General features: G+C 34.6%; 12 protein-coding genes across 12 annotated transcripts; 3 read left to right on the top strand and 9 right to left on the bottom strand.

Annotated features, from left to right (window-relative positions):
* Window positions 1-945: 945 nt before the first annotated feature.
* Window positions 946-2,184, top strand: PEX12 (ubiquitin-protein ligase peroxin 12; the record flags this gene model as incomplete). The annotated part of the gene is made up of 1 exon (XM_004182022.1): window positions 946-2,184. The coding sequence occupies one exon, from the start codon at window positions 946-948 to the stop codon at window positions 2,182-2,184; it is 1,239 nt and encodes a 412-aa protein (XP_004182070.1).
* Window positions 2,185-2,776: 592 nt separating this feature from the next.
* FBA1 (fructose-bisphosphate aldolase FBA1) lies at window positions 2,777-3,862 on the bottom strand (the record flags this gene model as incomplete). Its single annotated transcript, XM_004182023.1, has 1 exon — window positions 2,777-3,862. The coding sequence occupies one exon, from the start codon at window positions 3,860-3,862 to the stop codon at window positions 2,777-2,779; it is 1,086 nt and encodes a 361-aa protein (XP_004182071.1).
* Window positions 3,863-5,579: 1,717 nt separating this feature from the next.
* On the bottom strand, window positions 5,580-7,070 carry MPE1 (cleavage polyadenylation factor subunit MPE1; the record flags this gene model as incomplete). Its single annotated transcript, XM_004182024.1, has 1 exon — window positions 5,580-7,070. One exon carries the CDS (start codon window positions 7,068-7,070, stop codon window positions 5,580-5,582), a length of 1,491 nt encoding a protein of 496 aa, XP_004182072.1.
* Window positions 7,071-7,461: 391 nt separating this feature from the next.
* On the top strand, window positions 7,462-7,806 carry TOA2 (transcription initiation factor IIA subunit gamma; the record flags this gene model as incomplete). The annotated part of the gene is made up of 1 exon (XM_004182025.1): window positions 7,462-7,806. The coding sequence occupies one exon, from the start codon at window positions 7,462-7,464 to the stop codon at window positions 7,804-7,806; it is 345 nt and encodes a 114-aa protein (XP_004182073.1).
* Window positions 7,807-8,127: 321 nt separating this feature from the next.
* Window positions 8,128-11,454, bottom strand: NUP120 (Nup120p; the record flags this gene model as incomplete). Its single annotated transcript, XM_004182026.1, has 1 exon — window positions 8,128-11,454. One exon carries the CDS (start codon window positions 11,452-11,454, stop codon window positions 8,128-8,130), a length of 3,327 nt encoding a protein of 1,108 aa, XP_004182074.1.
* Window positions 11,455-12,021: 567 nt separating this feature from the next.
* FAR8 (Far8p) lies at window positions 12,022-14,127 on the bottom strand (the record flags this gene model as incomplete). Its single annotated transcript, XM_004182027.1, has 1 exon — window positions 12,022-14,127. One exon carries the CDS (start codon window positions 14,125-14,127, stop codon window positions 12,022-12,024), a length of 2,106 nt encoding a protein of 701 aa, XP_004182075.1.
* A 675-nt stretch (window positions 14,128-14,802) lies between these two features.
* TMA19 (Tma19p) lies at window positions 14,803-15,306 on the bottom strand (the record flags this gene model as incomplete). Its single annotated transcript, XM_004182028.1, has 1 exon — window positions 14,803-15,306. The coding sequence occupies one exon, from the start codon at window positions 15,304-15,306 to the stop codon at window positions 14,803-14,805; it is 504 nt and encodes a 167-aa protein (XP_004182076.1).
* Window positions 15,307-16,133: 827 nt separating this feature from the next.
* DEF1 (DNA damage-responsive RNA polymerase-degradation factor DEF1) lies at window positions 16,134-18,716 on the bottom strand (the record flags this gene model as incomplete). The annotated part of the gene is made up of 1 exon (XM_004182029.1): window positions 16,134-18,716. The coding sequence occupies one exon, from the start codon at window positions 18,714-18,716 to the stop codon at window positions 16,134-16,136; it is 2,583 nt and encodes an 860-aa protein (XP_004182077.1).
* A 682-nt stretch (window positions 18,717-19,398) lies between these two features.
* Window positions 19,399-19,662, bottom strand: MDM35 (Mdm35p; the record flags this gene model as incomplete). The annotated part of the gene is made up of 1 exon (XM_004182030.1): window positions 19,399-19,662. The coding sequence occupies one exon, from the start codon at window positions 19,660-19,662 to the stop codon at window positions 19,399-19,401; it is 264 nt and encodes an 87-aa protein (XP_004182078.1).
* Window positions 19,663-19,832: 170 nt separating this feature from the next.
* ASK1 (Ask1p) lies at window positions 19,833-20,393 on the bottom strand (the record flags this gene model as incomplete). Its single annotated transcript, XM_004182031.1, has 1 exon — window positions 19,833-20,393. The coding sequence occupies one exon, from the start codon at window positions 20,391-20,393 to the stop codon at window positions 19,833-19,835; it is 561 nt and encodes a 186-aa protein (XP_004182079.1).
* Window positions 20,394-20,649: 256 nt separating this feature from the next.
* SFK1 (Sfk1p) lies at window positions 20,650-21,786 on the top strand (the record flags this gene model as incomplete). Its single annotated transcript, XM_004182032.1, has 1 exon — window positions 20,650-21,786. One exon carries the CDS (start codon window positions 20,650-20,652, stop codon window positions 21,784-21,786), a length of 1,137 nt encoding a protein of 378 aa, XP_004182080.1.
* Window positions 21,787-22,020: 234 nt separating this feature from the next.
* On the bottom strand, window positions 22,021-23,025 carry TBLA0H02780 (uncharacterized protein; the record flags this gene model as incomplete). The annotated part of the gene is made up of 1 exon (XM_004182033.1): window positions 22,021-23,025. One exon carries the CDS (start codon window positions 23,023-23,025, stop codon window positions 22,021-22,023), a length of 1,005 nt encoding a protein of 334 aa, XP_004182081.1.
* Window positions 23,026-23,408: the final 383 nt, after the last annotated feature.

The raw sequence follows: 23,408 nt of genomic DNA on the forward strand, positions 1-23,408 counted from the left end.
AATCGTACTTGAATAATTGACCTTCCTGTACAGATGAACTTAATTGCAAGGTGGGAACTGTACGACTAGCGTTCCTTAATAGAGGAAACATTGATATTTTAGAAGAATTATATTTTGAAGTTTCTATTGCGGCAATATGCATGGTAGATGGATTTGAATAAGAAATTGATCAAAAATTTGGGAATAAGCGCAGAATTTTTTAAGCTGTCACTTGCATTATACAAAAAGGGTTTTTGCTATTGATTTTATCCGATAATCATGGGCTAGCTGCTACTGTAGCATGTGCTTTAAATACTGAAGATATTCCATTTACTTTGATTCATATAGAGACCTGAATCTATCAAATATAAAAAAATATTACAAAGAATAACTATTTAGATATAATATCAATGCTAACTGATGAAACTTGGATGAGTCTTCTGGAGATAGTATTGAATTATAAGCTTTATCTACAAGGCATCTTTTTATAGTAACCTAAGAGACAATATTAATATGCACCAAGAGAGTGTCATAGGTTTTTGCTCGGGTATTATGTAGTGAGGTCCTATCAACAGTATGTTCTCTTGACGTAGCTGCTGGGTACAGAAACCTAACCGCTGATATCCCAATTATCCTTAATTTTTTTTTTAAAAGAAAACTCACTAAAGAAATCCATAAAATTCATTTACAGGTTTCTTAAATAAATTTTATAAGATTTTAATGATATGTTTATTAGCTAATGTATCAAAAAAATTTTTATTCCATTAACTATTTTGAAGACATTTTTAAATGCTCCGAATAATTTCTTCTGAATGGCCTTCTTTATACCGAGCATTGATCAAAGAATTTAAGTTTAGAAAGCTAGTAGTAGTAATAAAAAAGGGACCTTCAAATAACCGAAACTAGGATAGAAAATGTCTTAACTAACATTTAAAAAACTTAAAATGAACATTGTGTGTATTAATTATGAGTTATCTTTCTAATTTGCCTATTAACCAAGTTACTTTAGCATCTATATATCCTACAATTTTTGAGATTGTCTCCACCCAAGAAGTTGATGACTTATTACCTTCATCCATTCGATATCTTCTTACAAATTATTGGATATCAAGATACCCATCAAGATTGTCAATAGGTATAAACAATTATTTTGAAGAATGGTTTAATTTGATTATAAAGGGTCTTGTGGAATATTACCATATTAAATATTATAATACAACTTTTGTTGACAAGTTTTATGGTTTACAAAGGTTTAATTCAAAGAGTAACCCATTATTAAATGCGCATACGGCTGCAATAAATAATGTTGAATCTACTTCAGCATGGGCACAGAAATGGCCTTTGGGCCTCCAATTGACTAAAAAACAACGATTAGTGGTTTTTCTGCAGAAAATTATATTTCCATATCTCAAAAATAAACTAGATCAGCTGTATATTAAGCTAATTGCTAGAAACTCTTTTGGTTCTAGTTTACCTAGGAATGGTGATACTAGTCAAAATATAATTAATAATTTAAAAAAGAGATTATTCAAAATTTTCCAATTGATATATCCAATCTTAACCAAAATTTTTAATTCGGTGGATATTCTACTAAAATTATCCTATTTAACAAAGAGAACGGGTTATTTTTCCTTGTTAGACTATCTATTTAGTATTGAATATACTAGATTGCAATTTCCCTTAGAAAAAGAAATTGATAGTTATACCTTAAACTTCGACAAGAGTCATAAGCTCAAGAATAGAATGGAGAACCAAAATTACTATAGTGCTTTAGATTATTGGAATTCAAAATTGAGTGGTTTACTTGGTATAACTTCCTTCATAGGCTCCCAGATATTCCCATCCTTCATATTTTTGTTAAGGGTGTATCAATGGTGGACAACTGAAAATATTTCAGTCAAGATAGAAAAAAGAATCAAGGGGTTTGATAAAGATATACCAAACCCTTCAAGAGTATCTGTAAGTATAAAAGATGAAGGAGAAAAGAGAAGGGATCGAAGTAAATGTCCAGTCTGTCAAGACACCATCCGGAATCCTTGTATTCTGGAAACTGGCTGTGTAATGTGTTATCCATGCGCAATTAAATATATTCCAGAACATGAAGGTAAATGTCCGGTAACTGACAGAAAATTATTAGGGTGTATATTTGATAAGCAATCTAGTGAATGGAAAATTGTGAGTGGTATTAGAAGATTAATGATCTGAATGTTGTTGTTTTTTAAAATGCTCGGTATAAAAGCATCCCATAATACTGATTAATTTGTTAGGCATATTGCAGTTAACTACTCTCTCTCTAATACTGGTATAACTGGCATTAATTTGTTAATTAACTTATAATTATCATACTCTTCGTAATTTATTCTACAGTAATTTTTTTCAGCATTCTCCCTCTAAATAACAAAGAAATGTATTGACGAATTTTATTCACTATTGTAATAGATTATTATTTATATCAAAAAGCAGGGCCATTTTTTGAGTGCTGTGATATGTCTACACGCCTTAAGCGATCCCAGCCGCCTCAATACTGTTTCACTACAATAATTCTATGTTGCAGACTAGTCATAACATTCAAAATCTTTATATTCCAAAGCATTAAGTAATATTTTAGCATTAAAATAGAATTCATGTATTTTAATATCAAAGCTAATCGCTCTCACAGAACAGCTTGCATGTAATATTAAAATATATGCAAATGAGTAAATTCAATATATTAAAATGTTATAATTTTACATAGTCATTAATGTTAGTTAAATAAATAAATATAAATTAATAGTGTAAACTAAAAATTTGGAAATACTTATAATTGGTTAACAGCGTTGTAAATGTTCAAAGCTTCAGTGATTCTGGCAGACATAGTCTTTTCACCTTCTCTAACCCAGACTCTTGGGTCGAAGAACTTCTTGTTTGGCTTGTCAGCACCTTCTGGGTTACCGACCATAGACATGATGTAGTCCTTCTTGTTTAAGACGTAGTCTCTGATACCAGTCAAGTAAGCGTATTGACAGTCAGTATCCAAATTGACCTTAACAACACCGTTGGAGATAGCAGTTTGGAATTCTTGCTTGGTAGAACCGGAACCACCGTGGAAGACCAAGTAGACTGGTTTGGAACCAGCTGGTAAACCTAATTCCTTGGAAGCGTAAACTTGGTGTTTAGCCAAGATTTCTGGAGATAAGACAACGTTACCTGGCTTGTAAACACCGTGAACGTTACCGAAAGCAGCAGCAATGGAGAAGTTTGGAGAGATTGGAGCTAAAGCCTTGTGGACGGAGAAGACAGTTTCAGAGGAAGTGTACATCTTTTCCTTTTCGACGTGTTCGTTGTTAACACCATCTTCTTCACCACCGGTGATACCGATTTCCATTTCTAACCATTGTTCCATAGCGGCCATTCTCTTGAAGTATTTGACACAGGTAGCAATGTTTTCATCATCGGTTTCTTCAGATAAATCCAACATGTGGGAGGAGAATAATGGTTCACCGTGAGCCTTGAAGTAAGCTTCATCAGCTTCTAACATACCATCAAACCATGGCAACAATTTCTTAGCACAGTGGTCAGAGTGTAAGATAACTGGGATACCGTAAGCTGGAGCAATGGATCTAATGTAGTGAGCGGCAGCAATGGAACCTTTGATGGAAGCGTTTTGACCTTCGTTAGAGACACCCTTACCAGCGAAGTAAGCGGCACCACCGTTGGAGGTTTGTAAAATAATTGGGGACTTGTTGTCTCTGGCAGCTTCTAAAGCAGCAACGACAGTAGAAGAAGAGGTGACGTTAATGGCTGGGATAGCACACTTGTGTTCCTTACAGTAGTCGAACAAAGCTCTAACATCATCACCGACGATAACACCGGTTTTTCTCTTTAAGACAGCTTCAATACCCATTTTTAATACAATTTTTTGTGTGTGGTTCTCTTACAAAAAAGAATTAGAAGAAAAAGAAGTTTAATTATTAATTTAAAATATTGAAATAAAACCTTCCACTTATATAAAAGTCATTACTGTAAAACACAGTGGGCAACATTCTATTGAAAAATTTTGCGACAAAGTGAATGTCTTATGTCAAAGCCAAAAGTGGAAATCTGATCCAGTTCATATGAACTACTACTCAGATGACAATTACTATTACTACCATCAAACATTGCTACTAGTGAAGGCGGAGTCCAACAATAGATAATCAACTGCTACGAGTATCGTTACTGCACTTTTGAAACGCTTTGCAGGACATTGTCAAAGCATGATGCACACATATTACGACCACTGGGATAGATTTGTCTCATATTAACTTTCACTTTTTTCTTTTTGACTTGCAGGTATTCTTAGAAGTCACATAGTATGTAGGACAAATATGCACCATCTCTCGTATCAATATGTACCGTATGATAGAAATATATTATTTCTAGATTATGGCAATAGCTGAAGCCCGTGGAACAATTTCTCGAATTTTTTCGAAGAATAAAGCGTAGGAAACAAGTTACAGTAGTTTTAGAAATTCGAATATAGCCTGTTAGAAGGGCCCTGGATGGTCTGATACAATGTCCATAACAATGAATAATTCTAAAATGTAAAAATTAAGAGAAAAGAAAAGAGAAAAACAGAAATAGTTGAATGGCCTATAACTGAATACAGAAGCTCCACCAAAAAAATTTACTTCTTCTGAATTGCTAAATATTGGTGTTCGAGTTAATTATTTTCTGTATTAGATCTAAACTTTTCAAATCTCTACTGAGATATTTTTCAGCTTCGTGTCTTACCAAATACAGTAATCCCATTCTCTGCAATTATAAACGGAAAAACAGGAAGCGTAAATTTTCAGTCTCGTGGTAAATGATGTTGGACTGAAAATAATGGTTGTCATAGCATCCTGAATAAAAATAGTCGGGAATACCAAATTATTTTTAGGGATAATCATCTCATTTGTAATTAACCCTTAATTAATACAAAGGTAAGCATAGTTGGACTTCAAGTTAGTCATGATTTCCATATGTACACTAACTTCTTAATACCTAATAATGGCCGGTTAAACGGCTAGTTTAAGGATTTATTATTCCAAATGTTCATTATGATATTAAGGGCTTATATATGCATTGATTTTTTTTTGAAGACTCAGGCAACCCCTTATTTCAACTTGCTGGGTATTAGTTTGATTATTGTAGAATAGAAACAAATAATAGGTTCATATACTGGCAGTTAGGTTCGCTATCTGTAACCAAGTATATATTTAGCAATAACTATATTGAATAGGAGATATGATCGTGATGTTATCTATTTACAAGAATAACTTATATCTTGGTAAATAAATTGAAATTTTTCTTGAATAGGTGAATCGAGGATATTGGATTAGACAAGATTAAAGTTTCTGATATTTTGTTTTTCGTATTGGGTAATATTTTATAAAAATTGTACATTATTATTTTTTTATATCTCTAAAAGTCCATAGAAGACTAATAAATATAAATATTTTTCAAAAACTTGTTTTTAAAAAACATATTACAAATACTAGTTTTCTTCCTCTATTAAAGTAACTACAATCATATGAAAAAGAAAATGCAAATTAAAAAACTATTTATTCATTTAAAACAACGAAATCTATTGTTTAAATTTAATCACTCTTAGGAGGATTTGATGGATGATTATTCATGATAGCGGGATTACTAGCATTCTGATTATTATTGTTGTTTAAATTTGGTGGCATCATATGTGGCATGAAAGGCATGAAAGGCATTGGGAAAGGTGGCATGGCAAAGGGAGGTGGTATAGGCATAGGGGGTATCGGGAGATTGCTATTGCCTTTGTTAATATTAGTCATTGTATTTTCATCAGCACCACCGTCGCCTAACTTTCTTTTCTTAGTTGCTGGATCACTATTATCTCCATTTTCTGTTTTATTTAATTCACCAGCAGTATTATTATCGGAACTTTGAACAACATTATTGGCCACGGTATTACCATTAATATTTTCACCATTACTTTTATCATTTTCGTGAGATTTGATGAATTCTTTTACTTTTTCTTCAATTTCTTTATCTTCAATTAAGGAATCTAATAAAATATCTTCTGTTTTACATTCAGGACAAACAAAGTCTGTCTCCAGTAGTACATCCTCAATTGCATTTTTGGAAAATAACTTATTACAACATTTCGTTGTTCTAACTGGATTATTTAGTAACCCACCAGTTATAGGACACTTTAGTTCACCGGGCAAATCATTATAGTAGTTCTTGTTAAAGATATTATTATTACTAGTTATTAATCTATTTTGTTGTTTTCTTTGATAATCTTCCCAAGATTTTTCATCGGCAATTTGTACCACAAATTCACCATCTTCTGTTATCATAATTTTTCGTTGATTCATTTCCTCAGGAGTAATCTTATCAGGATCAATTTTGACAGTTTTTAAGAATTTTTTTGGGATACCCGTTGTTCTTCTAATTCTCTTACCTTCAAAAGTAGGATCTGTATTGGTAGGACAATTCTTGATCCAATGATCTCTGGCACCACATCTGTAGCACATATAACCTGGTGGGGGCGGACCTTCATTTTCTTGATGCTGGTTATTATGATTGCTTTTGAAAAATACAGGAGTAGCTTCCGCCATTTCTTGTTGAGTATGTTCCCATTGCGATTGCTGATTAGCAAACATATTAGCAATTCTCTCTTCTTCTGACATCTTCGTTGTATCTTTCATAGAAAGATTTCCTGATCCCATTGAAGTAGACATATCCAATGCATTCGTTTTTTTTTGGAATACTCTTGGCCTACCAGATACATATCTAGTAGCATTACCCACCGAAAGAGCGGTCGAATTTGGACCTAAAGAGCCTAATTTTTTACCATGAAGTGACATAGATTTAATAGCAGGTAATCTTTTAACTACTACACTAGAAGAACGAGGGATAACAAATGTGTCATCATCTAGTTCTTCTTCTGTATCTGGATGAAATAACCTCAGTTGAAAATCTGTACCATCTCCAAGCTTATTATCTTGAATAATTTCTCGTTTTAAATCAAATACTGTAAGACCGGTCCCATCGAAGAGCACTCTAGAAGTATCCTTTTGTGATCTAAATCTATAGAAGATAGTACTACTCATGATATTCCAGTATTGTAGTTAACTAATACTAACAAACAGGGATACTGTAAGTTAAAGAAATTAACTTTATTCAATCTTTTTTTTTTATATATTTTTTATAATGTAATTTTTCAATTTATTACTTTTATAATTTAAAGGAATTCCGAGAAATACTTATTTTTTAAAAAAAGCCTTTAAATTGATATTTTAAAAAACTAAATATTCGGTAAGATTATTATTAATCAGGATACAAGATATATCGAGAAAGATACAAGGAACTGATCATCTATTCAGCTCCTTATTAATATTTCCATTTTTACTAGAATAATTTGGAATTTTTATTCATTACTGACATTTCGTGTCTCATCAAATCACACGCACTTTATTATTAATATTAACAGAATTAACAGAAATGGCAGCTCCTGGATATTATGAATTATATAGAAGAAGTACGTTGGGGAATTGTCTGGTAGATGCACTAGATACATTAATTAGCGATGGTAGAATGGAGGCATCACTAGCAATGAGAGTTTTAGAAGCCTTTGATCGTGTGGCTGCCGAATCTCTTCGAGACAGAGCCCAAGCTCGTCTTGCGGTCAAAGGTAATCTAGATACATATGGATTTTGTGATGATGTCTGGACTTTTATTGTAAAAGACTGCCAGGTTACTGTCGATAATCCATCAGGAGATACACAACAAACTTTACCTGTTGATAAGTTAAGAATCGTTGCCTGTAATGCCAAGAAAAGTGAGTAAGTTAATATATGTATCATTTATATTCTACATTATTTACAGTTGACACGTAGGGCTCTGAATGATGTTTTTCTTTTTTCATTAAACAGCCTTATTTATATATATCTAGTTATTCATATCAGTATACTTTTTCTCTTTTTTTTTTATTTTATTATTATAAGTTAAATATAAGAGTAGATGTTGAGGAACATGCATATTTTGACTGATAGTTATTTACTTTTACCTATCTGTTAATTTCTCCTTTCTATTTTTACTTTTATTTATTAATTTTACCTTATTTTTTTTTTTTAATTTAATATACATAAGTTCATGACAAATATAGAATTAAATCTTATTTATAGCCGAAGAAATATCTTGATATGTTATAATTTCACCTTCTGAATTTAATAGCCATTTATCATCTTCATGATCAAATGTATTCAAGATATTGCTTACAATTAATAAACATTTCTTCTGTAACAAAATATCATTGTTAAGCTGACTAGCAAACTCCATTAATATCTCAGCAGCACTTCTTTCTCTATTATTTACTATACGCAGACAGTATATTTTTTTATATTTAGACCATAACTTCTCTACTGGGTAATGCTGTTGTAGAGAATTAGAGTCTATACTAGAAATTAAAATACTATCAACAATTTCATAATCTTCCAAAGGTAAATACAACCCATCATTATTATGGCCCCTACACAGTTTTAGCAATGTGGAAAAAAAATCTGGGTAATTTAGTAACAAGGTCTTATAATAAGATGATCTTATTTCAGTATTCAAATATTCCGAACTAGATTTTAGTACTTCAATAATTTCAACATTTAGATTGAACTTCATCAAAATATCCAAATATTGCTTATATTGTAATTGTTTAAAGTTCAATGGTTCATCAATTTCAATAGAAGTCATAGAAATTCCAATAGATTCCTTAATGCATTTTAGACCAAACTCAAATTGATTAACTTGTGTGAATAAACAAGATAATTCATACATATATTTTGATTGATAATTTTCTTCACTAAATGATTCAATTAGAGGTTTCCAAGTGCTGGTAAATTCATTTTCTGATAAGTTCCTTAAACATTCAGGTAATATATCTTTTAATTTTCGAACATCTTTAAATTCAGTAAATTTAAAGAATGATTTTTCATATTTATCACCGCATTGGAATTCATTCATTCCAATTAATAAGTTGTCTACTAAATTATTATCATTGGAAAATGGGATGATTATAGTTTCTAATAACTCATTAATAATGATATAATCATTATGCTCACTATTGGTACATAAGACATAGGCTTCAAAAAACTTCATTATGAATGGGTTAAACGTTTTTGGGTAGTTTATTATGCTATTATTAATGATCACTTCTAAATAATAGAACAATTCACCATATGAACTAATTTTAATCCCCTTACCATATTTGCTGGTAATCTGGAATACTTCATCGATTAATAATCCCTTGTTTATTTCATACAATCTCATAAAAATCTTTTGTTTACTATATATTTGGATCAATTTCTCAATTTGCTTTAATAAATATTCTTCAGAAAACTCTAGAAATGTGAAGGTAATTAATATTTGTAAAATAAATGCATTTTGAATATTAATCAATTGATTTAAGCTTTCCACGATAATACTTTTGCTGAAATCATCTGGAATTATGCTATCAATTAACATATGATTTTCGGAATCAATACTTGAGGATAATTGCCTGTTCAATGGAATCAAATAATTACCAATTAAATTGTTTAAAACCTCTACGATATTATCAAATGTTTCAAGCTCATTAAACAAAAGTTGTAAGTTACCAAGTTCGAATTTTCCTTCTAATTGTTCTTTAAATATTTTAGTCATTTCAGTTGTAACATCATTGGCGCTTGAATTTTGTTTGAATTTATTTTTAGAAGATAATTCTATGAACTCTTCTGATATTTTTGGTAAAATACCACTTGGTAAAGTTTTTACAAAACCATTAATTACTCTTAGATATCGGCTAATTTCATTTTCATTACCAGTTTTATTGTAGATATTGTAGTACATATTTTCTAATGACACATTTATTTTATATATACCATAGTTCCATTTTCTTGCAGTATTAATTAAAATAATGTCATCTTGGTAGATAGTCAATGAAGTACCTTCATCACAGCTTACTTTTAAATCCTTTAAAATTGTAGCCAAATTAGCGAAGTATTCTCTTTGTTTATCAAGGTTATTATCATCATTTGTAATATTATTTGCGCTTAGAAAATTTTCTGCATACTCCACAATTTCATCTGAATAATATTTTTTTAACTTTTCAACTGGGTTATAAATTTTTTCACTACTATTTCGTTTATTTGAATTTTGATTTGCGATAAAAGTTTCAATTTCTAGATCATTAATGGTTTTATTTATACTTTCAATCCATTCATAGTTTTTAAAATTAGTATTATTTATACTTAATATTTGCAATTTATTCAAATTACCACTCTTCCACAATATAACTAAGTTTAAAAAACTTTCATCCGAATCATGATTCAACTCTAATGTATTATTTAATTGAATATCAATTAATGACCAAATTGAAGTGGTCGATAATTTTGCCGGAATAATATTTTTAGATTCAAAAGTCAAGGAGAGTGGGGAATTTATCTCACTGTTTACCTCTAGTTTACCAATTTGAAAAACACCATTCGCAAATGGCAAAAAGATGATTAAAATATCTTGGTAGTTAATTAAATATTTGCCAATATTTTCAAATGATCTTGTTGGAATTGAATCAGTTAAATTATTGCCTTGTGAAAGATCATATTGATTAAGTAAAGTAAATTTTTCCAAATCCCATATCTTTAATTGGCAGCCTTTTGTTAGAATAAGTAAAATTTTGTCTTGATAAATTAAACAACTAACAGCTCTGTTCAATTCAGAATCAGTTTTCTTTCTTGAAAAATAATTTGTTAAGCTTTTAAGATAAGAGTTATCATTAAATAAAAAGCATTCCATTTCCAAGTTATTAGTCCATTTTAAATTTAAAAGACCACCATCTTCAAATACAATTAAAAATTGATTTCCCAATATGGAATGCATTAAATTTGGAATACGAATTGTAAAGTCATAAGGCTTTAAAAGTTTAAAATAATTATTTAGATTTAATGAGTTGTCATTTTTGTTTAAGATATATTCAATTGGTAATTCAATAAACAAGAATTGACCATTTTTTAAAATAATGCTCACTGTTAGCATGCTTGATGTAATGTCTTCTTTAAAGTTTATTGTATGCTGTCTATTAATAGATTTGGATGGCAGGAATATATTGATTGTTTTCCCTAATCGAGGGTCTGATAATGGAGATATAGTTATTGTACTAAAATCATGAGATAACTGATATGAAATATATTGACCATTGATTAAGCTAATTATGTTTGAATAATCACATAGATAATTTTCATTAAAGTCATGAGAAATTGTATTAGACGTACATTTACTAATCGGATTGGATATAGATTCCTCTAATTCTAAATCCAAATCTATATCATCTTCATTTTCAATGCCATCCGTATATGTAAAACTATTGTTATCTGAATTGTGATTTAAGTGAAGATTAATTATATTTTCCTCCTTGGATGGATAATGAAATTGATCTAAATTGACATCCAATTTAGACAATAATGACATTATAGATGCGTAATTTCACAGTATTATATTTAATTATGTATTCTAACTCTGTATGACAATGACGTTTTGTGAAAAGCTAGTCATTCTTCTCATCTGTATACATTTTTCTACTTTCGCTTCTTGTCTTTAAAATGCTAAAATCTGAATCTAAGAAAAAAAAAAAAAATAATTGAAACAGCTTCAAGAAAATATAAGGTTCACGTGACATAGGTCTCAATTCCATAAGATATATTGTACAATTTTCTGATTTTATTAGCAAAATTTACAATAGGTTATACATACTTATTTAATAATTTTTAATATTAATTTTTCATTTTTGTAATTTTTTTCTTATTTCGTCTATTTTATATCATTTTACATATACATATTTTTAAAAAGAATTGAGACGCTAAAAATATGTTTGGTAAATTACAGAATAATCTCGACTTTTTACTTTTTAATCCAAGTATATGTAGTTAATTATATCTTATATTAATATTATACATTTACATGATGCAGTAAAGGACTACTTGATACAGAAAGAAAAAGAAAAAAAAAAGGAGAATTATAGAGAGAGAGCTAATATCCTTAAATATTTATCCTAGTAATTTTTATAATCCCATCCTGACCACCTGAAATAATGAATGGGTCTGAGTCATATCTAAGAGCCTCTAATGCTAATAACTTACCCCTTACAGATTCTTTCCCCTCTGTTGAAGAACTATCCAAAGGTTCAAAATGATTGTATGATTTTAAAACCTCTTTCAAATTTTTGAGGTTTCTCAATTCAATGGATCCATCATTATATGATATAATAATATAGTCGATCATAGATTGAAATATAATTTGATTTGGAATTTTATCCAGTTTAAATTTCATAATTATTTTTTTTTGATCAAATGAATAAACTAATAATAATTGATTGAATTGAACTAACAGTTTCGAACTTTCTTTATTCAAGCATAGTGTGAGTTTATTATCATGCTCACTAATTTCAGGCTCTGCATTATCATATGCACTAAAAGAGCTTTTAATTAACTTATCAATACTGATGGTTTGAATAATTTTTCCATTAAATCCATATATGGCTAATTCGTAAGGACTGGAATGTAATGCAATGAATGATTTTTCTGTCATACCTAATATAGCATACAATAATGATTTTGTATTTTCAATTTTATATCTCTTATCAACAATGATTTTTGAAGTGCCATTTGATTCATGGATATTTATTCCTAAAACATAAGTCATTAATTCTGTGGTCATGAGTAACCATCTATTTTTCAATTTAATCGATTTGATTTCATTTACGGTTATTGGGATAAGTGATGGTGTAGAACTCTTTTCATTCGAATTACTTTTCTTTATGCCATTAAGATCATTATTAATTTCCTCATCATTTGAATCGCTCTCCATTTCATCCGGATTTTTAAATATATTTAATTTCGATAAAGGTGAAGAACTTTCTTTAACCCATAATTTCAAACCTTCATTATCTACTGTTAAAATTTTATCTAGATCTACTAAAGTAAAATCCAAAATTTTATTATTACCGGTTAAATTATTACAACTATCGTTTATGTTTGAAAATATAGATCTTAATTCCAAGTCATCCTTTTGTAAACTTGAAGTGAATGTCAACTCATTTAATGAGCCATTATCTGTATATATTAATATTTGATTTTGAAATCCTTTAATCATTGAAATTGAAGACATGCTATCATTTTCAGATTCATTTATATTCTCGAAAACTTTTGTCGATACAGTATCCTGAAATTTTTCTGTCAATTTATCATCTTCTAATAAATCATGAGTAGATTTATTGTCATTAGTATTTGGCTGAATAATATCGTTACCAAATATTTGTTTGAATCGGGTTTTCTCATAGTCTGGTAAATTATTTACAAAATCATCACCATGAGTTTCTAATAAGTTATCTTCCATTGTGATAGTTGCTGTTTCTGATTGTAAATCCGTGTTAACACTATTATTATCATCTATTATATCATCTTTAGCGTTGTTATTAGAATGTATATGATAATTCAAGGCGTCATCTAAAGCCGATTGTTGATGATCACTAACATTAGTAAATCCCTCATTTGAGTAATTAAACCCACCGTTGAGTGAAGGTTCTGAGTTTGTATTAATATTCATTTGTTTCATCTTATGAAGCTGTGGATCTCTATTGTTGACAGTTTCTAATTTTGAAGTTATATCGGCACTTTTCAGTAGATATATAATTTCTTTAACATTCTCTTGAACTGCCATTCTTGCTCTAATTAATGGTGATGGATCATCTGCGTTTAATCTTGCACTTGAACTTGGAGCTAAGTTTAAATGTGAAGCTAAATGTGAATTTGATTCGTCCAATTCAATATCATTATTAATCAATATATTACTCAATTGATATCGTAAGTCTCTATTTTCACCTTCTAATTGAGCAATTCTTGCCTTCATCTCAGATCTTTCCAATTCCCAAGAGATTCGATCTCTCTCGTTTTTTGTAAATTGAGTTTGTAGGTAATGCATTACACCTGGTAAAGTATACTGTGGATGAACATGTTGCTGTTGTTGCTGATGTTGTTGCTGGTGCAATTGTTGCTGTTGTTGCTGTTGTTGCTGTTGTTGTTGTTGCTGTTGCTGTTGTTGCTGTTGTTGTTGTTGTAATTGATGCTGTTGTTGTGGATTATTCATTGTTTATATAAAAGAATGATGATGGACCAATTTAAAAAAAAAATAAAAAAAAAAAATTTAACTATTAATGTTTAGCGTATTAATTAGAGGTAATTGTATTAAATTGAAAAGTTATGAATAATATGAAATATTAACATGTAAGTTCAATAGGAGGGGGAAAAAAAATATCAAGCTGTAATATAATTCTGATTAAATTAAGTCTAGATGATTAAGATTTTTTTTTCTGCCGTAGTTTTCTTATTATGGAGTAGGAAAAAAAAAGATGATAATTACCGGAAAGTTCGGATTCTTAGAATTTTAAATGATGATATGAAATAGTATTTTATCAAATTCAATATGATAAAGTAATTGAATATTTTATTAGTGAGAGGAGTAATAATAGAATAATTTTTTTTTTTGCAATAAAGTTGATTTATGTTTGATTTTCAAAAATTAAAATAATTTTTGTTTCCTTAATTATGAGAACTAAAAACACCGAGCCATTCACGTGATGGGCTCTAAACTGTTTTCTTTAAAAAAAAAATCTATAAATACAAATGGGGTTATGGTCCCCTTACCCACATTTGTTAAATGCGTAGTTTAAAGGTGTACAGATATAATTCACATATATATAGACGATATAATATTATTGAAAAAGTTTACAAAAGTTTTGGCAAAAATAGGCAAAACAAATACTTAGATCTTTTCTTCAACAATACCGTGTTTCCAGATGGCAACGAATGGAGTAGTACCATCTTCACGGTAGTTCAACATGACGACCATAGCATCTGGGTCCATGGATTCACCAGTGTAGAATTCCCAGTCCTTGAAAGAACCAATAACCTTCTTGACGTAGGTTTGAGCACCCTTTTCGAAAGCAGAGACTTGATCTGGGTTGGTTTCTTGCAATTTACCCTTGACAGCCTTCATGTAACCTTTGATGTAAGTCAAGAAAGATTTCTTGTCGAAAGCGGTTGGTTGTAATCTGAAAGAGTTGACAACGTTGTTGACAATTTCAGCACCGTCTTCTAAGTCTTCACCACCATCTTCAGCAGATGGGTTAGCACCAATATCAATGTTGTCACCACCGACCTTGATCATAGCACAGTCAGCTTCGTAGATGACACCATCGACTTCCTTGACATCGTAAGCGTCGGATAATAATTCATCGTTGGAGAAAATATCTTTGTAAATAATCATTTTTGTATGTGCAGCGGTGAATGTGATTGGTTAAATAAAGAAGGAAGTTTTTAAACAAAAAACAAGAAAGAAAAATGAACGTATAACCTTGAACTTTTTATTAAATTTTTAAACGGTTTAAATAGTAGAATAGTTGAACAAAAATTTTCGAAAAAATTTCATAATAAAAAAAAAAAATAAAAAAAAAAATAACAATTTCGGGAAACAAAAGGAAAAAAAAATAGACAATTAAAATAAATCTTTATTTCAACAATATTTTTCCCCATACAGGAAACGATCGTTACGTACGGCTCATCTTTACACGATCTAATACAGTGAAATGAATCAAGCAAGATTCAAAGAAATCAGTAAATTAATAAATAAGGAGACATTACAATTATATCGTATCTATACGTATATATTATATACACATTTAAATTCAATCAGTTAATTAGGTAGTAGTAGTCGTCAGAAATATGCCCCTTGACGAGATTTTGTTTTGCTCAATAAAAGGGATGATATTGTTTCAACTAAAAGAATAAACAGATGAAAAAATGGAGTAGTAGTAGTAGTAGTAGTAGTAGTAGTATTACAACAAATCACAGAGTGAAGTTCCCACTAGTTGTGTTGCTAAGAAAAAGATGGAAGAGAATCATGTTTGAAAGAACGAATATTCAATTGTAATAGAAGCAAATCAAATATTTAGCGAATTAAAAGAAAAAAAAATAATAAAAAAACGATGCAATAAAAATGATGAATAGTGTTTCTTTTTCTTTTTTTTCTTCTCTTCCATTCTTTTTCTTTATTTTATAAAAAATATGTGTTTTTATTTTTTAACAATGCATAATTTAGTAGAACCCTCTTGATGCTTGAGAAGCGTAATCGTAACCATTGAACCCGTATGGAACTCCTTGTTGAGCAGCAGCAGCAGCAGCAGCAGCAGCAGCTTGTTGTTGTTGTTGTTGTTGCTGTTGTTGGAATTGATAGTACTGTTGGAATTGGGCTTGTTGTGGGTTCATTGGTTGTTGATCATTTGTATGTTGAGATTGCTGAGCTTGTACTTGACCTTGTTGATCTTCATTAGTATGTTGAGATGGAGATTGAGCTTGTTGGGATTGAGCTTGTTGAGATTGAGCTTGTTGCAATTGTTGGTTTGCTTGAGCTTGACCGTAACCTGCGTAACCTGCGTAACCACCTTTTGGTACTTGGTAAGGATATTGACCAGCCATACCATATTGTGGTTGAGCGTATGGGAAAGATTGTTGGTAGAAGTGACCGTAGTATGGCATGAAAGAACCGTTATATTGAGGTTGACCCAATTGACCAGCATTTTGAGTGGATTGTTGTTGTTGTTGTTGTTGAGTGGATTGTTGAGTAGATTGTTGTTGAGTTTGGATATGTGAAGGAGCAGGGGAGGAAGAAGTTAAATCGGTCTTTGCAGTGGAAGATTGATCATAACGTTGTTGTAATTTATAAGGATCAGAAGTCATGTTACCGGTTGCAGAGATGTTGGCGGCAGCAGCAGCCATGGATTGAGATGGTTGTTGATATTGTTGAGAGTAACCAAATGTTTGAGAATCATACATACCTGGGTAAGAATAGCCTGGGAATTGGTTTTGATACATATAATATTGTTGTTGGGCCACTGCAGCAGCATTAGCAGGAGAGTTTGTAGAATTGATGGAGGAGTTGGCGACTTGTGGGGATTGAGAATATTGTTGAGCCAAGTATTGTTGTTGAGCTTGTTGAGCTTGGGCTTGAGCTTGAGCTTGAGCTTGAGCTTGAGCTTGAGCTTGTTGTTGAGCTTGGATTTGAGCTTGTTGTTGAGCTTGTAATTGAGCTTGTTGTTGGTTATAATATTGGGATTGAGTGGATTTTGCTTGAGCTTGTTGTTGTTGAACTTGTTGAACTTGTGGAATTTGTTCAATTTGTTCTGGGGCTACAGGAATATCAGTTTCCACTGGTTTTTGTTTAACAGTCTTTTCAGTTTCAGCAGGGGTAGCGACGGGGGAAGATTCTTGTTTTTCAGTCTTTTCTGGTTCAGCATCTTGTTCTTCTTCATCTTCTTCTGAGCTTTCTTCTTCAGAGGATTCCTCGGATGAGTCTTCTTCAGAACTTTCTTCTTCGGAGGATTCTTCTTCAGAGGATTCTTCATCTTCGTCTTCTTCAGAAGAGACTTCTTGTTTGAGTTCAGTTTCCTTTGCGGCGGCAGCAGCTGGAGTTTCAGTTTCTATTGGGACTTCAGTTTCTGGAGCAGCAACGGCAGCATTGGATTCTTCAGTTTCTTGTACAGACAACTTTTCTAGAGAAGATTTCAATTCATTAGTTTCAGTTGTTGTTGTAGAAGGTTTCTTTTTAACAATTTTTGGTTTTGGAGTCGCAATGGCGGCCCACGACATTTTCTTTGTAGTAGTAGTGGCAGAAGCAGAAGCAGAAGCAGAAGCAGAAGCAGAAGCAGAAGTAGTGGCAGAAGCAGTGGCAGCAGCAGCGGCTGGAGCGTTTGTGGATGCAGTGGGTAAAGATTCTGGAGTTTTTGTTGACAAAGAAGGTTGTTGAGACACAGAAGGTTGTTGGTGCTTGGCGGAAGGTAATGATTTTTCCACAGGTTTCTGTTGTGTGTGTTTAATTTCTTTAGAACCGATGACAGAAGCCCACGAAGTTGTGTGGGATACTATTTTGGAAGGGCCTGTGGAATGCTTCAAGTTTTCTGATTTGATGATATGTTTTGTGGAGGAATGAACGTTTGTTTTGTTGTTTGGAGTGGCGGTGCTGGTGCTGGTGATGGTGCTATTGCTCTTTAATTTTTCTTTATCCAGTAAATCATCAGCTTGAGGATCTTGAGGTTCTGCAGGCTGTAAAGCGGCAGAGGCGGGAGTATCTTGCGGATCCCTTTGGGTATCCTGCTGCTGTGTATGCGAGGTAGTCTTGTGGTCCTTTTTGGCAGTGCGAGGTTGATGAGGATGGGCATGGTCCTGTTGTGGGTGAGTATTTGTACTGGTTGCTGTAGAATTATTATGCTGTGACGGAGATGAATTTGTATGAGTATTGCTATTAATGTGGATATGCTGTTTATTGTTGTTGGATGAGTCGTGTTTTGACGAATCGTGCTGTGACAAATGTTGTTGTTGTTCCAATTGTTGTTGTAATAACAGTTGTTCTTTTCTCTCTTGTCTTTCCTTCTTGGAAGGTTTTTTGACTTCGTCCCATTTGGTGACGGAACCTGAAGTGATCTTGTCGATTATCGTTTCCAAATCGTCATATTCTTGTACCAAATCAATCAAATCGTCGTTGGTCCAATCGGGGAACAGTTCGGTTAGTGTGTTTAGTTTTGATTTTATGGCAGGAGAGAGTTTTTTATTGCTGTTTGCCGACGATTGGGCTGTGTTACTGAATAGATTATGTGTGTTTGATCTCCTGAACTGTGAAGACATTGCGAGAGGGGGGGGGGAGAGAGATAGGGTGTAAGAATAGTTTTTTTTGTTTTTGAATTTGTTTAAAGTATTGTAGAGGGAGGGAAAGGAAGAAGCAGAGAGAGAAGAGAGGGAGAAAGAGAGAGAAGTTTTATAGTTAGTTAGTAAGTCTTTGCCTTTTGTAAATTCACTGGAGTGATTGAGAAGAGGGAAAGAAAGAGAGAGGAAGAGAAAAAAGAGCACGGAAGGGAATGAGAGTTGGGATAAGCGAATTGTAATGAGATCTTGATTAATATTTTTTTTTCTTCTTTATAGCAGCGAGAGATAAGAAAGAAGCGAAAAGTGAAAATGAAAGTGAAAATGAAAGTGAAAATGAAAGTGAAAAGCAAGAGAGAATAGGAAAGAATACGGAAGAGAATCTATTTTGTCTGCACTTAACAGGCCGTGGAAAAAGTAGCGAGAAAAGCAAGAGAAAAGCGGAAAACTGGCAGAGACAAAGAGAGAAAGAGAAAGATAGAGAAAGATAGAGAAAGAGACAGCAAAACAAATTTAGGCGCGGTGGCAAAGTGTTAGGGCAGATACAGACGTGGACGTATGTAGGTCGAATATATATAGGTGGGAGAGTATAAATGGATGCAAACTATACAAGTGACGGCGAGAGGGAGCAGGAGCAGGAGCAGGGGCAGGAGTGCCAGTACAAGCGCTACTTCGACTCGGACTCTTGGATGATCCCGCCCGTTTCGAAAGGAGCCTCTTTACGGGCCTCGTCCAACGCAGGCTGGATACCTTGTTTGACAAGCGCAGTCTTTAAACACTCACTGTAGGCGTACCATTGCTTGGCACATTCGTTTTCAATAGATTTACCCTTGAGGAACTTTTCCGAGTACCAGGTGTTGAAACAGTCGTCGTAGGTTTTCTTCAACTCTGTACACTCTGGAGCACAACTAGCAGACATTATGTTACCCATCGAGATTCGTGAGAGAAGGGTATTATATGTGGAGGAATCAGCAAAAAACAAACAAACACGAGGAGATAGAGGCCAATTTTTGTGGTGGTTGATTTGAGGGGTCCATTGAGGAGTAGAGTTTTTCAGCGAGGTTTCGGGCGAGAACTGGCACGTGTCTGTATGCACTGGAATCACCCTCTACGAAGAGGAGAACTGGCATAGCTTGAACTTGAGGCGTATTCTTGTTGTAGCAGCAAAGAGACCTTACGTTTGTTGGACCGTGCCAGCTGGCTTGTGCTGGGCTCGGCGGCTGGCGGCTGTTGGCCTGTGACGGTGAGATAGTCTTCGTCGTCGCTGGAGTCTGGGAGCATTAGAGATTGAAGGTGGGACACGGTTGGAGGGTCTTGCAAAGAGCTGTCTTGGTCTGGAGCCCGGACGGCTGCGGTAGCGGTAGCGGTTGCATTTGTGGTTGCATTTGTGGTTGCACTTGCGGTTGCATTTGCGGTTGCACTTGCCTCGCTTTGCTTTGCTTCACCGTCTGCCAGAGTGTTGAAATCGACGTTGCCGGATCTTTCGAAAAGAGTTGTTAGCCAAGAAAGAGAATCAAGGATATCCTCCGAGTGTTCACTAAACTGTTTAAGACTGGGGATGATGCTGCGAGTGACAGTGGTGAAGCAGTCGGTGAGGTTGCCGTCGATACGCTGCAACTGCAGGGTGATTTCTTGCTCGATCTTTTCTATTTCGGCCTCCATGACGAGCTTGCTTGCTTGCTTGCTCTGGGCGTGTGTCTCGTACCGTTTTATAGCCTTGCTTTGTTTTCCTTGTTTTCCCTGGTCCTTGTTTTCCCTGGTCCTTGTTTTCCCTTCCGCCTTTTCTCCGCGGAACATTTGCCAATGCTGCTCCGCCATGCTCGATCGATCTGTCCGTATATAACAACAGGCATCATCGCATCGCCGTCTGGAATAAATAGAGTTCTGGGCCAGGCAAAGCAGAGCAGAGCAAAGCAAAATGGCAAAGAAACCCGCTAATCTGTTCTACTTGCTGCCGCTAGCAGGCCTCGTCCCGTGGACAGGTATGCTTATAGCAATGCTCGCATGCTGGGGCGCCCAAGGCCGTCCCATCTATTGGTTCATGCATAGCTACCAAAGTCCAGTCTATCTTTCAGATATCGGTGCTACTAATCTTCGACCGCTATTTATCTCCTGTGCCGGTGCACAAGGGTTGATATATGTGATCTGTGTGGCTTGCGAGTATTACCAACGTGCAGGCCGTCGTTGGCCATGGCAAAAACACAAGGCGTATGTGGCTGAAAGCTCAGACTACAAGACATATGCCTCGCAGTTGGCCTCCCAGCGCTATCTCATGCCGCCATGGTACACCCGCGACGAACGCAACCTGATCTGGGCGGCTACCGTGCTGGCCGCCATTGGCGAACTCGCACTGTTGTTCTGTTCTATTTTCTCGACCGCGTTATACCATCATGTCCATTTATCGATGGTGGGTGTTTTCATTGCATTCATGTTTCTATCCATCTGTTGCCAAGGTGCCGAATATTTCCTCATGGGCAAACACTACGCGCTGATCCATCCGTTGGCCTCTGCCGAAGATCACCAAATCACTTTCGAAGAGTTGAGTTGGAAACAATGGCGTGGCCACATATGGAACAAGTTCACACTAAGTGCCACTTGCAAAATGTCTTGGTTGACCCTTGCGTTTGTTTGGGCCATTTGTTTCGGCTGTTGTTCTTCGGACTCCACCAAGGCTGCCTTCGAATGGGTCTTGTGTTTTTGGTACTCCTTCTACTTCTTATTTTTCTCCATCGACTTCTACTTGGGTGGCCGCTACAGAGATTCGAAATACTTCCACCAAATCCAACAACAATCGTTTGCCAGATACTACAAATACGATATCCGCGGCGATACCAAAGAAGAAGAAGAAGAAGAAGAAGCAGACGACACGTATTCTGATATCCACATCGACCAGTACTCTGCCATGCAAGTGCCGGACGGTAAGCAACTGGACAAGGCGAAATCGCAGTTGCAATACCGTGATGACAAGTCGCAATTCACCCTGATCGCCCCTTCGCGCTCGTATCACAAGAACAGTGACATACAGGTCATCTCAAACAACAGCAACAATATCTAATATCAAACATTTACTTATGCACGCTACATACTACAAATATATATATATATACACACTTATAAAGCTGCAACCCGCCATGCGCAGTTGCCCCTTCACAACCCGCCCATCAAGTATACAAAGTCCTGGGCCCGGATCGTCTTCTTCCTCTCTTTATCCTCCTCATACCAAAGCAGATTGTCAATGCTTTCTTGCGACATCACATGACTCCGCGGGTCGTGCCCCACCTGTTTCTTCCTACGACCCCCCATTCCTTCCTGCTCCTTCTCCCTCCTCGTCTTGCTTTGCAACTATATCCTCACGCTTGGGCAACCCCGCCATCTCTTGAATCTCCAACTCCATCAGCTCAATTAGCCGCCCAGTGTCGCCGTTTGCATTGCCATCGCCGTTTCCCTTGCCAGCGCCGTTTGCATTTTCGGCGGCACCGCCACTGCCCATCATTCTGCGGAACCGCGAATGACCCCACGGATCCATACTTTTCTGTCCACGGATATATTCCTCCTCTTCCCATCTCATCTGTCTGACCAAATCTTTCCAATACCAATGCGGTTTTCCAGGGCCCAAGCGTAGATCATTTGACATTCCATCTGCCGCCATTGTCATCTCCGCAGGCATTGGCATCGCCATCGCCATTGTCGTGTCCATGGGCATTGGCATCGTCTCGTATACACTCTCGTTTAACATCGTTCCGTCATTCACTCTTCCTCGTGCAGATTTCATCTGTTTTTCAATCTCTTCTTTACGTGCCAATTCTTTTTCCTTTTTCCACAGGTTCATCATGATTTCTCGACGACGGCCTTCGTCATGTGCGATATTCGTCGCTTGCAACATCCCATCATATCCAACACCCAGATGGCTATCTTTTTCCACTTGGATCGTGGGTGGCAAATTCATCCTATTCTGTCTACCATTGTTACCGCCTCTCCTTGTTCTTCTTTCAGTTTTCCCGGGACCCATGTTATCCCATACTATAGAATACGTCCTACCTTCCGGACGGATCTTGATACTGGATTCCGGATTATACTCTAACCCACCGCCATCGTTCGAGAAATCCGCCAATTGTGCTGCTGTGGATGAGGCACTACGGAAATCTTCAAACCCACTACCATCACCATTATCTTGATTAGAGGCTATAGGTTTGCCCACTAACCCATACTTCTTCCATGCTCGGTACAAAGCTTGTCCACTCACAGGATCCCCTGGTTGGACGTACACCGAATCTGTTATGCTTTTTCTTGCCATTTTTTATGCTTTAAGACGATTGTGCTTTAACCAGATTATGCTCTAAAACTATTATGTTTTGGCTCTTTGGCTTATCGTTTCCCTAATTACACACATCTTTCCATCCACCACCCTTCGTTTATATATATTCACGCTTCCCTCCCCCATAATTAGATTGCCTCTTCCGTATACATACTCCTGCTCCTTCCTTTAAGGAGACATATTCATCCAGGCGAAATTTTGGTCCAGATTTCCCGTTGCGTTTCCGTTTCCGTTGCGTTTCCGTTTCCGTTGCATTTCCCATTACGTTTCTCCGTCACGTGCCCTGCGCCGCGCCATTACCTCTTTCGGTAAAGTAAACAAACAATCTTCAATACTCGATGCATTTAAACATACAAATAGAT

Source organism: Henningerozyma blattae, chromosome 8 (genome assembly GCF_000315915.1).
Source record: "Henningerozyma blattae CBS 6284 chromosome 8, complete genome".
Classification (NCBI taxonomy): domain Eukaryota; kingdom Fungi; phylum Ascomycota; class Saccharomycetes; order Saccharomycetales; family Saccharomycetaceae; genus Henningerozyma; species Henningerozyma blattae.